Below are 14,101 nucleotides of genomic sequence, written 5' to 3'. Positions count from 1 at the left end.
ATTTTGTACATACTCCTCCTTTTATACACCACTTAATGTAGTCTCTTGCCCTTACCAGTTACCTTACTGTAAACATTCTGGAGGTTGGCATAATACTTGTCTTCTGCAGCGATTGCTCCACTGTTCTTACTTGGGTGTTGTCTTTGATTTCAGTGAAAATACAATTATATTATGACCACTTATCTTTGATATTTGTTCAGTTTCATGTGCAAATACTTCATTTCTTAAACTAAACTATTCCACTTTTTTCCTACTTTTGATTTTACTCCTGGCTTTGTATTTTGAATAATGTCTACCTTCCATTGTCTGCTTTTCTACCAACCTGCATTACTTTCATTTTCCCCTCTTCCTTTTCTTCTTACTCCAAAAGATTTTTTTGTCATTTTACATAGTTTATAGCTTATAGCATAAATGAACAACTATATTATTTTTGAAACGTAAGACAGTCAAAATTATCTATACTTCTGTGCTTAACGGTGTTATGTTTGTTGTAATGTTGTTTATGCATGCAGGTGTTAATATTGCTGTAGTAATGTCAGTGAATGGATGTAACGTAGATCAGATAGTGAGAAGCAATGACTGTAAACATACTGCATCAAAAATGGCTCTGAGCACTATGGGACTTGACATCTATGGTCATCAGTTCCCTAGAACTTAGAACTACTTATACCTAACTAACCTAAGGACGTCACACAACACCCAGTCATCACGAGGCAGAGAAAATCCCTGACCCCGCCGGGCATACTGCATCACTTGCATTCTGCTCCAGAGAGGGAGAATGCAGTTTGGTATTCACTGGTAGACTTGCATCACAATTTGGAGCACAAGTATAACGCAAGAACATGGCTTTGGCTGCACACCATCCACCAGTGAGATTGCTTGTGGTCTACATTACGGTCCTTCCTTTTGCATCATTCATCAGGCTCTTGGATTCTGTATGGTCTGAGAGATGGGTACAGTGGGGGATGTCACAAAGTACAGTTGAGTTATCATACCTTAATGAACCATTACAGTAATGCAGATAGTTTTTGAGGAGGAGATCAAACAGCAGTAAACTGCTAGCCAGACTGTAATCACCCAGTATTGCCGCCGTGGAAGAAATTAGACCCAGGCTGCAATGGACTAGGTGCTGATAACTTCACTTTAGTACACAAAAGTACCTAGACCAGAAATGGAGGTGTATGATGAACAGCACATGACACAAAGATCTATCAGGCAAGGTGCTGATGCCAGGAATTCACACCAAACATGAAAGCCAATTCTCACAGAAACAGTTGTTATTAAGCAGTAATGCACACCTACATGTGGCTCAGCCCATCACTGAAACTATGAGCCTTCAGGGAACTCATGTGCTTATACAACCAGTTCAGTCCAGATCTGTTCATAAACTTTTCAGGTCACTAAAAGTTTAAATAAATGCTTCACGGAGTTCTGCCACATCAGATTTTATCAGTTTCCAGCTGTTTACAACTTTCTCCTTTGTCACAGTCAGGAAGATTTCAGTAGGCCATTGGGTACTTACATAGGCTAAATTATGTCACTGAGGCATCAGGGAGTCGTGGCACTTCCATATGCTATCAGAGATTACGTTGATGTGTATGACTGATGGACATTGGTAGGGATGCTGATTTTGTATGGTGATGGATAGCTCACTTATTTCTGTGTTGCCTTTCAAGCATCAGACGTCCATTCTTGTGCACCTCTAAGGGTGTATCTGCTGTCGCACATGCCGATTTTTACATGTAACTACTACTTTAAGTAGAACAGTGGCTACACACTTAATGGTGCGTAGAAAGTCAACAGAGAACAAAGTGAGTCATTCACCATCTAATGTAACTGGCATCACTACCAAATTGCCTAGTCACAAACATAAATGTAATCTCTAGTAGCATATTGAACTACCATGACTTGTGATGTCTCCATGGCACAATTTGGCCAACATAAATATCTATCAGCCTACTGAAATATATCCTGAAGGTAATGTTTGATGAAATCATTAAAAGATAGAGACTGATAAATCTGATGTGGAAAGAATGCCATAAATCATTTATTTAAGAACGTTGCTATGAAAAACTACATTCACGCTCTGCAAGATCATTTCTGAGGTAACTGGATTGTCATTCAAGATTGAGGTCAAGTAAACAGTGCATTTATGGTTGTGTTATCAACTCAAAATCTTCATCGTGGAGATAAAAGTATATTTAACATTGGAGTATGATAACTGAAAGGGGGCTCCTATGTCAAAAAAACATTATTAGAGGTATGCATCAATAAACTACAATGATGAAGAGCAGATAATTTTTGACTTGTCACATATGTTACTGTGTTTGAAGTTTTACTAATCATGGATGTATGCATGTTGCAGTCCGAGTTGGAAACTCAGGTTTTTGAGAGGCTAACCAATATGCTGAAATACATGGAGAGGAGAACGGGGAAGGATACTGAGAAGGATGTAAATCGTGTTGTGGAACTCATCAAGGTACAGTATACCATATTAAACAAGATAGCAAGTCTCTCTCTCTCTCTCTCTCTCTCTCTCACACACACACACACACACACACACACACACACACACACACACACACACAATATTTTTGTAACACATGCTGAATCTTTCTGAATAAGCTGAGATGTGGATAGCAGCTACTAAAATGAACAGCACATTTGAGTAATGTGTCAGTAGTTTTGATCCCCTATATAGGTGTCTTGTTTGTCTGTAAGCAAAAATCATTGGGTTTTTGGTGATTGTTGGTAGGAGGAATGATCAAGTGTAATAATAAATGTGTAAAAATTCCTGTTGCTATTTCTAAAATTCCAAAAGTAATAAGTCCATCTCTGATTTCTGTATAAATTAAGTAATTTATGTATTAATTAAGCTTTTGACAGGACAGATGATAGATGCAACTCTGCCTTAAAAGGTTGAAAGATAATGTGCGTAAGAATGCGTTTGCAAAATCAAAAGTGCATGAATGTAATGATGTATCAGTGCGCTCGATTCTCTGCTGCTGCGCCAATCATGGGCTGTTGAATGGTACTCATTATGTAATGAAATGTAGAAAAAAGAAATTTGTGTATTTTTCTGCTAGTGTCAATTCAAAAATTGGTATAATGCAGGAAGTTTTAATGTGTCAGTTTTAGGAGATGGGTGTTTTGAATCATGACTGCACCAAGTATTAGTAGAGAATGGAAGTGAAATATCTTGTTTATAGACACTGCTAACCTACATCAGAAATAATTATACAGTAGCCAGTATCAAATATTTTGTGTTGAATATTGCTCGTTGTTTCCTTTCCTTGTTTATAAAGGAGTGAAGAGAGTAATCTTGGCCCTTCATGATGTTTCATTATGACTCTCTCAACACCAGAAGGGGTTGGTGATCCCTATGACTATTGGTCAGTTCTGTCTTCATGGAAAAACAGGACAAGGGTGTAGGCTGTCTGCTGTAAGAGAGGGAGGCGGGGATTATTTTCCTCTCACTGCTAATCATCATAATTCTAGTTTGTTTACACTACCAGCCTATAGTGTCTGCTTTCTGCAATGTAGCAACCAGTAAACAAAACCTGTCGGCATATTTCGATCAGACCAAAATTCTTCCCTTAAAATGCCAATAGTTGTTTTCAGTTCTACTTCTATGATAAGTACTTTGGCAGTTCTTATCTGTACCATAGTCAAGCATGGCCTGTATGCCTGTGAATTCCCACAAAATGTTGAAAACATTTCTACAGATTTTTGAATTATAAAATTGGGCTGGGAAAGAAAAACAATGCCAAGAAACACCTTAAATCAGAGAAGCATTCTATTCCTGGTGGGAAAATGCTGCCTCTCAACAGGAACAGTCATTTGTTGAAAGTTTAGATAGAGCCAGAAGAAGACAACAAGCAAAGACCATTAAAAAACTTTTGAAGTTTTTGCAAAAAGGAACATTCCAGTCAGAAACCTCCCCAATCACCACTTTTTTAACAACAAATTTTGAAGCATGGAGGTTACTTCTTCAGACATGTAATTGACAACCTTTTAAATTTGTAGTTGTAATTAAAAAAAATACATGTGAATTTGGCAAAAATAGATACGAATCTTGCCAAAAAATAGATGCTATAATTTCACAGATACCTAAATTTCTGAACACGATGCATGTCACACTTAATAGCAAATGTGTGCCCCATCTTTCAAGGACCAGAACTATGTTCGTAGTCCGCTGTGTGACTACATTGTTAACCGGGACATTGTAATTGTACTAGCATGTATTTTGTTATTGTTATTTTTGTTGTGTAGTCTTCAGTCGGGGTGACGCGGAGCAAAATTAAAGTTACATCGAAACATGAGACTTTCTGAATTTAATGCTCAGTCTGCTAGAGTTATTATACTGCAACTGTCAAATCTCCATGGGGCCACCTCTTGCTTCGAGGGAGGTGTTGTTGCACGTAAAACTTCCTACTTAACTGTCTTTGGGGAGGTGCACAACATCACAACATTGTTGTGTCCTGATACTTACATAGTGTACATCCGCCATTAATTTTTTTGAAGCAAAGATCTCCCCCCCCCCCCCCCCCCCCCCCCCAAATCTTCAAATGACCACCAATACTTTCCTACATTTTGATCAAAAATAAGTCAGTTTCCATTTATTGTAACAGAACTATGCATGTGGTGAGATGTATAACGAAATGCTTAAAAATATAAGGAAGTAAAACAAAACACACATGCTTTGTACTTCTGTCGGTGACTTTAATATTGTGGAAGAACAACGTATACTGTTGCAAATAATCTGAGCCATTAAATCCCTTAAAGAAATATGGACTGTCTCGTCCCAGCATTACACGCATTTGCTTGAAACATTGTCCCTTATAAGCCTCCATTTGGAATTTGTTCCAAGAAACAGCTCACCCATCTTATTTCTTCCATCATGATATCTTGATGTCAGCTAACAGGGAATACAGAACAACTAATAGGAGTAGGAGCCACTCTTGGCTACAAATTACATATAGGTATGTCTGAACAAGATCAGAAGCACATTGTGAACTGACATCTAGAACCTCACTTTACAAAACTATTTTGGTAATGCCCTTATGACAACATTCTATGCTAAGTGGAATTAAAAGAAATACATTATGGGTTGAAAACTGTGTGTGTGTGTGTGTGTGTGTGTGTGTGTGTGTGTGTGTGTGTGTGTGTGTGTGTGTTTGGGGGAGTGGGGTATTCTTGTCAGTAAACTTAGCCTGATAGTAAATTTCATTTGTATAAACTGTAGCCTTTTTGTTACTTCTATTTCAGAATTTTTTACTGGTGTAAAATGGGGAAACAAGGTTATTGCACAAAGAGAAACAAAACTCAGTATATGATGCAAAGTTCAGGAGCATTAAAATAAGGGTGATGGGGGAACTGAATAGTTGAAGATAATGATACAGAAATTGAGTAAACTGTCGCAACAACTGAAGACAAAGAACAACTATAACGGATATTAGTGATCAGGGGGAAAATTATGGAAAAAAATAGAAAATTGGGTACTTCAAATTACAACCTCAATTGTGTTAAGATTGTCGCAAATAATTTTCCTGAAATGCTTCACATCCTTTTATGACTACACTTGGGACAAATACCTTCAGAAACACTTTTCTTACCATTGCCAGTGTAGAGTGTATGAGGGGCATTCAATAAGTAATGTGTATGAGGGGCATTCAGTAAGTAATGCAACGCCACCCACCCCCCACCCCGCAGGTCAGTCCCACTCTTCTGGGTACAAAACCCCATTTTTCAGCATGATCTCCATTCAATGCAATGGCCTTACACCTGCTTACTGGGAGGACCTGTATGCCTGCGTTGTACCACTAGTGGTCAAAGCTGGACCCAAAGTCCAGTTGCATCAATAACATTCACGTCATCCATGTACTGCTTCCCAGGGAGTGCGTCTTTCATTGGGCGAAACAGATGGAAATTGGAAGGTGAGAGATCTGGGCGCGCACACCTTTGAGTACCCCAACTGGTGGACAAGTGTGTCAGCCCAACTAACAGAGACATCCAGTTGTTCAGTGAGGTGTTGATTGTGATCTGTTGATAATCTCAAATGAGTGTGTCCGCACGTTCCAACATTGAAGGAATCACAGCTCCCAGGAGATAGGAAAGGTTTGCACAACCTCATTGCATTGGTGACTAACACCTTGCCCAGCGACTCACCATGCCTTTATTCATTCTGTGCCTTTATTCATTCCGTGCCTTTATTCATTCCGTGCCTTTATTCATTCCGTGCCTTTATTCATTCCGTGCCTTTATTCATTCCGTGCCTTTATTCATTCCGTGCTTTTATTCATTGTCAGTTCTCCATAGACATTCTGCAAGCCTCTACAAATATCTGCAGTGTTCTGGTTTCCCGCCAAAAGAAACTCTATGACAGCTCTCAGCTTGGAATGCACCTCATTACAGATGCCATATTGAAAGCTACGTATAGTGCCCTTACCTATCAGAATTTCATGAAAGTATAGCAGCTGATGTGGGAATATTCCACGATTACAGGCCAAAAAGAGTGTTGCATTACTTACCGAACACCCCGTGTATATCCTCTCTACTTCAGTCCTCATCAGTTATTTTGCTACCCAAACAGCGAAACTCATCTACTAATTTTAGTACCTCATTTCCTAATGTTATTTCCTCAGCATCACCTGATTTAATTTGACTACATTCCATTAGCCCTGTTTTGCTTTTGCTCATCATCATCATCATCATCATCTTATGTCCTCCTTTAAAGATACTGTCCATTCTGTTAAACTGCTCCTCAAAGTCCTGTGGTATGTCTGATGGCATTACAATGTCATCAGCAAGCCTCAAAAATCTATATTTTATGTTTCCCTGAATTTTATTTCCTACTCCACATTTTTTCTTTGGTTCACTTTACTGTTTGCTCAGTGTACGGACTGAATAACATTGGCGATGGCCTACAACCCTCTCTCTTTCCTCAACCACTGCTTTCCTTTCATGCTCTCTTATGACTGCTGTCTGGTTGCTGTAAAAGTTGTAAATAACATTTTGCTCCCTATATTTTACTCCTGCTACCTCCAGAAGTCCAAAGTGCCTCTTCCAGTCAACATTGTCAAAAGTGTTCTCTAAGTCAAAAAATGCTGTAAATGTAGGTTTACCTTTCCTTAACCTATCTTCTACAAAAAATTGTAGGGTCAGTATTACCTCACACGCTCCTAAATTTCTCCAGAATCCAAACTGATTGCGCCCAAGGCTGGCTTCTACCAGTTTTTCCGATCGTCTGGGAAAAATTTGTGTTAATGTTTCGCAACCATGGTGTTTTAAACTGATAGTTTATAACATTCAAGCTTGTCAGTAGCTGCTTTCTTTGTAATAGGAATTATTACATTTGTCTTGAAGTGTGAGGATATTACGCCTGTCTCAAACATTTTGCACACCAGATGGAATAGTTTTGTCATGTCTGGTTCTCCCAAGGCTCTCAGATTTTGTTTTATTATTACTACTACTATTGTTATTCATTTTTCTATTTTATGTTCTTAATTGGGTACTTTAGTCAGTTATAATGCAAGGTGTTCTGCCCAATATATCACATTCTTTCAGATATTTTTTTTCTTTTTTCCTTTTGTTTGAGATGATAATTCCTGCAGCCCTTTCATTGATCTTTGTTCGTAGTGTGGTTTGTGTCTCTTACAGTCTTTTACTTTGGCTGTTTTGTTTTTTTAGGTTATTTACTGTAATTTGGAGTTCTCTTATATCTTGTTTAATTTCTGTGATCCATTAATGTTGGTCATGCTGTTTCACAGTTATTGTGTTACTCTGTTACTGATTCTTTTTTTTGGTGTTATCATCAGATGTACAAAGAAAGACATATGGTTCTTCATGATTGTGTTCATTACTGGTTCTATTTCCTTCTGTTCTGTTTTATTTGTAGCTATTCTCCATTGCAAATTTACTTGATGTTGATTGTTTATGCAAGTTCCAATTATTCTTCTGTCTATCCTGAGTATTCTGTCAGTTTCTGCTATATTAGTTTGGAAAGACGGCTACAGCTGCATATGTTGTTTATAGTTGTGTAGTTGGTTTATGATGTTTCAATTTTGCAACTGTCAATAGTCTTTCTTGTTGTATGTATTTTTGGCAATGTAATTTATTTTGCTCAGTTTTTAAATTATATTTTGACCTGTCTGTTCCCCATTAGGTTGTATGTTATGATTTCGCATTAATATTGTTAACCATTTTTATTTCCTGTTCTTCTATTGTAATTTTGTTTGCAAGTGTTGGATTGGTTAGTATAATTTCTGCTTTTTCAAATGGTATTCTAAGGCCAGTTTTCTGTTTTTCTTGTGTCAGTTTACCTTGTTGTCTGATTTCTTGAACATTGTTGGCTAGGAGAACAAGATCAGCTGCAAATCCGGAACAATTTTAATGTATTATGATATTTATTCTTATGTTTTTTGGGTTACCCTTGTACAATTCTCATTATATATTCCAGAGCACAGCTGAATATCACACTTAACAATAATTGGAAGTTGTTGTGTATTAAACATGAAGCTTTGCATGATACATAAGTCTGTGAAAGGTTATTTATTTTTAAGCCATTGACAGGTTCAAGCTTGAGTTGGCTCATGATGCAGTCGTGAATGACTGAATTGAAACAGCTCTCAATGTAGTGAAAGTTGTACGTATTGATTTGGAATCCCGGTTGAGCACACCTTTTAAATTTGTCATATATATTCAGCAGATAACAGTTGATCTTCATCAGCTATTTTTAGGACATTAGAAAAGCTTCCTCTCCCATTGCCTTCTCCCTGTCTTATTACCAGATTTGTGATAACTTGTTTGGTATTTGTGTCTTTGTTGGAAATATACTCTTCACAATACAGAACAAAAGGAGGCATATTTGACAAAGATACTTGACATTTGAAGAAGATTGTGATGTTGACACTAATGTAATTATTTTTTGTTGTGCATGCTGGATGATATTGGGCAAAAAGCTTTTTGTAAATTCATTTCAAAGTGAAAATAAGCATTATTAAAGATTTAATTGTCTTTTTTTTCTATTAGGGCAACATACAACGAAGCAAAGTGATAAGTGACCAAATGCAAAGAAGCCAAACTGCAAGTGATGAAGGTGTTTGACCACAAGTCTCACGTGGCGGAAATAATTACGAGGTGTGCTAACAAGCGTTCTCTCAAGAAACGTGATAAGTCATAAGTTGTGTACCGCATCTCAATGCATTTTAACATGTAACAAGTGCAGTGTAATAACAAATGGATTGGTCTGAGATGACAACAGCTGTAGGGAACAGTTAGTTACATTTTTTACTATGTGCAATGCATACTATGCTTGTGTTGTGGTGGGAAGATCATAGTCTGTTCAATTTTTGATGACTTTAAGTAAGATTTTGCTATCAGGCTATGATACAGGCAATCAGAGTGACTTTTAAGGCTGCAAAAAGTGGCAGTATCAGAATTGTAATAAAAACATTCCTTTATGCCATAAATGTAAAGATTTTATGTTAAATCATGTTTAGTACAATTGAATGAAGTTTTAATTGTAATGTTTAAAACATGTAAGAGTTTATTGTGCAGGATGTTCTAACTTGCTGCACGTGTCAGTCATTACTAGTGAGTATACATATTTTAAAATGTGTTATGTAAAGTTTTAAGCAAACATGATAGCTTTATCAAAATTCTGAAAGATAATTGCTTATATACAGAAAAAGCCATATTTTAAAAAGTAATTTACAGTTTATTAGATAATTTTGATAGTGTTTCACTATCTCACCACTTTATAGCATGACACAGAACAAAAAACGTTTTTTGTAGAGTATAATCTAATTTAAATAATATTTCATGTGAAATGTTAAACAAATTTTATTTAATAACACACTCGTGAAATATTTATTTGGAAATCTCTGTAAAAATTAGTGATCTATTTTTAATGTGCCCAATCATCTAGTCATTGTACTTTGTCTCTTATTACTTGCAGTCATCTGTGTAAATGTGCGTATTTGTTGTTTTTTGATTGTGGCCATGGAAACATAATTCTAAAGATATGTTTCTCAGCTGTTACTCCCAGTGATGTCTTTGTTTAATGATGTTGTTGTAATAAGTTTGTACATGTATTTTTCCTTGTGAGAGGGAGCATTGTCATCTTGGCAGGGGACTCAGAAGCACTATAAAATCTGAAACATAAATTATTAATATGCCAAGTTGGTTGTTTAACAAACACAGTTACAATATTTGTTATTGTTTGAAAGCAGTTGATCAATTAATTAATGAATATTTCATTACACTCGGCATAACACTTAATTGTTTTCAGTGAACTGCTCATAACCTCCATCCATCTGTGATCCATGCTCCACAAGGCTGGAGCAGTAGTGAACAATCATATTATGGAAAGACAAAAAACAGTGATATTTTTCTGTTACATATGCTGGTGCCCTTCATTGTACACTAGTTTTCTCCTATTTATTATAATACCAAATTCATTACCATAACAAAAGAACTGTTTGTATGTCATCAACTATGCAGTGTCTGTTCATATTCTCTTCATTATCAGGAGATATTTGTAGTTCTATTTTTCCTTTGTATTTAGTTGCAGAAAACACTCAGTCTGTGTTTATTAAGAATCTTTTTCTGAAGCCTGTGTGTGTTAATGTCAGATAGCTGTATCATTCATTGTTGAGAGTAAATAATACTGAGGAAATATAACTATGAAACTATTTCTTGATTTCATTTTAACAAAGTGTAGTTCAACAAATGTTCGGAATGGCATGTTATGTCAGTGTGTGTAGTTAACTACTAGGGGAGTGACTTTGAGATAAGTTTTTTTTTTTTTTTTTGGCCCAGAGTAAGTAACAGGTAATTCTCTCTCTCTCTCTCTCTCTCTCTCTCTCTCTCTCTCTCTCTCTCTCTCTCTCTGTGTGTGTGTGTGTGTGTGTGTGTGTGTGTGTGTGTGTGTGTGTGTGTGTGTGTGTGTGTGTGTGTTGTGGGGGGGGGGGGGGGGAGATATTGTTTTAATATACCATGTGTGTGTGGACCAAATTCATTCTTCAGTATAGGTTTGAATACTCTTTGCATTTTAATTACAAAATAGTACTAAAATTTTACAGTATCTACAGCTAGGGGATTCATACCTACGGTTTATTCATCACTCTTCTGTGACCACTTTAAACTATTTTAATTACATGTATGTGACCAAGGAAAACAATCCACTTGCTGAGCAATAGGAGATTATTACACACACAAAAAAGTAAAACAGAAAAAGAGACGGGGGAGTGCAGAGTAGTTGGGCAATATGTGCATATTTGGCCATATCATTCTTATTGAGTTTGGGACTTCAGGTCCTATGCCATTGAGTTTTATCCTGAAGAATGCAAATCTCACTCCAAGCCTCCATTACACTGAATTAATACTATTTGTTTTTGTAAGGTGCTATGATGGAGATGTGTGTTTTAAAATTGTAGAAAAGTGGTTCACAAGATGATATCTGTAAAACACAAGCCTACAGGATAGTCACGAACATGTAAACTTGTATAAGACAATAGTTTTTGGGTAGTGTAAATCTGAATAGTACATAATTACATCAGGGACTGTACTAAGAGTGAGACATGTTTTTTCTGTGAGTGCATATTCTTATAACTTATCAAATAAATAACTTTTGATAACTATGGAGAGAAAATTTACATGGGACAAAACTTTTAGAGCTTTTGAAATGTTAAGTTGGTAACACAATCCACTGCTGATAATCATAATTATTGAGACAGTAGCCTTGGGTGAATAGTTAAAGAAAAGAAACACAAAAATCAGATCAACATTTATTGAGAACTGGACATGTAGTGAAAAGAATGCAAAGAGGAAACTGAAAGAAGAGTAGCATGAAACAGGGATGTAATAGGAAATGCTGTGTACATGAATTAAGATGAGAGAAAGCCAGGGTTAAATGATGAGTAATTCTGATGCCACCTTGGACTAAATGTTGTCCTGAGTTGCTTCTTGTTTTTGGTACACATGCCATAGAGACTATGGGGCAGCTATGACGTATGCTGCTGAGCTATTCTGCATTCTCCTACTCTCAGCTGTGAGTCTTAATAGTTAACCACATTCCAGAAGTCTATAGCTTCAGTTGTCAACATGAACTGAATAATGGAGGTATCACAATTAAAAATCATTTTATTCAGGGGCCAGCAGAATTGCTAACCACAAGACAAATCAGTGATGAGTACTGCCAGTGCCATCATCTACAATTTCATTCATTCGTTCCATTTTAAGGAGCAATGTGTTCTAAAGTTACATTAAAGAAGTCAGTTTTCTTTAAAAATGTGTTATTTTTAATTGAATCAATTTCCCCAGATTCCTTACCCTCTTTACAGGAAAACATTTTATGAGGGGTTTTGTGACAGATTATGCATTGGAAACACTTTTACAGATATATTTTTAATAATGTAAAACCCATGTAGATTTATTACCAAGCTGAAAATTTTACTAAGAGTTTTAAATAACAATAAGTAAGATAGTACTGATGTTTTGACTTACTTTTCCTTGTTTATCTCATGGCAGTGTGTTGTACAGTTTCTGTATTTTTAAGATATAACAGTTACACTTGAAAAGCTTTATTTCCTTCTGCTGCTACATTGCAGCCACTCCCCCCCACCCACCCCCACCACACCCCAATACGAAATCTTTTCTGTTTCCATGGACATGAGAGTATGCAGTCCATAAGCTGTTTAAACTGTTCAGAAAGTTTCATTTTGGCATCATCTATAGATGACCTTTTTACAGATTGTTTCACCTTAACTATTACACATTTCACCAAGGGGAAGTTATTATGTTCATATGGTTTCTTTTTTAATGCATACCGAAGTGTTTTTGTTTTTGATAATACATGTGATCCAAGTAATATTATAATTGAGTCTGAAAGGAATATTACTATCAAGTGAATATAAAATTAAAATAGAAAAAATAGCTAAAAGGGAACCACCTTCTGCTGTGGATTCTATCTGTACTAAATTGGAATATATATTTTGTGGTATAGTAATGTACAACTAGCTATGGTAGATATAATGATTTCTAATCATAGTAATTTAAGAAGACACCAAAATTCAGCTGCCACATAAATTAGAAATTAATAAGATATCCAACATCAATGTCAAAATTGTTTCACGTCTGCCATTAAATATTCAGATTTTATATATTTTTCAACACTCAGGGTGCTAAAATCAGTTATTAATTTTGAAGTGGCATATTTTCTCATCTGTTGACTTGGGATTTTTCCCTCAAAAGGTGTTATTTAGTTTCCTCTGTAGGTGTGTCACTTGTCATGATGTTAGACAGCAACATAGTGTTATTTGTACATTTTCTGTCAGTTGTTTTTGTAATTTATTTTAATGAATCATCCATCTCTCAGTTTAAAACAATGTAATAACTGCCATAGTCATTCTCGTCAACCTTTTCCCTTTGGAGTAGTTTGGATTTTCTGTGTGTGTGTGTGTGTGTGTGTGTGTGTGTGTGTGTGTGTGTGTGTTGGTGTTGCAGTTGCTGTTCATTAGAAAGCTATTGCTTTATTTTGTAGAAATATGTATCCTGTACAATTGTTTGTCAGATAAGTGGCAGAGAGAGAGAGTGAAAGATGTATATAAAGGAAATATGCTGCCTTAGATATATGTTTGAAGACCCCAATTTGAGGGCATTGTCATTCCACTATTGTGCTCAGCTCAGTGTTGAGTAGTTACGTATAAGGAACTGAATTCCTGCAAATCTGTTTGTTGGGATTGATTCTCTTTCTTGTTTGGGCTTTCCATTAATTTCAAATGCTGTGCCCACTCTCTCGCAGTCAGGGTGAAGAGTCAGGACTGTGATTTATCATAAATAGTTGTGATTTTCCAGGATAAATCTTTCACTCAGCTCTAATGTCTGATGTCAGATTAAAATTGATGTTAGTCCAGTATTTAATTGTAGACTGTTGCAAAGGTTCTGGGTCAAGTATTGCTCTAGTTTGATTTTTTGTTCTTTTGTTTTTGTTTGTTTGTTTTTGAGGAGGAGGAAGAGGGTAGGAGGGGGTCCTGGAATTTTAATTACTCTTACTTTCACCTGTTCGAATTTTACATTGAAGTTGTTTTATAAAACAGTG

The 14,101-nt window shown here is 36.2% G+C and overlaps 1 protein-coding gene across 1 annotated transcript in view; it reads left to right on the top strand.

Moving 5' to 3' along the window:
• The window catches only part of LOC124595510 (mucin-5AC), a 98,435-nt gene extending 87,740 nt beyond the window's left edge, over positions 1-10,695 (top strand). Inside the window, 3 exon segments of the mRNA XM_047134273.1 lie at positions 2,366-2,479; positions 9,031-9,072; positions 9,074-10,695. Coding sequence (XP_046990229.1) covers positions 2,366-2,479; positions 9,031-9,072; positions 9,074-9,181 — 264 coding nt within the window. The 3' untranslated portion in view covers positions 9,182-10,695.
• Positions 10,696-14,101: the final 3,406 nt, after the last annotated feature.

This window comes from Schistocerca americana, chromosome 2 (genome assembly GCF_021461395.2).
Source record: "Schistocerca americana isolate TAMUIC-IGC-003095 chromosome 2, iqSchAmer2.1, whole genome shotgun sequence".
Classification (NCBI taxonomy): domain Eukaryota; kingdom Metazoa; phylum Arthropoda; class Insecta; order Orthoptera; family Acrididae; genus Schistocerca; species Schistocerca americana.
This window is presented reverse-complemented; position numbering and strand designations above follow the sequence as displayed.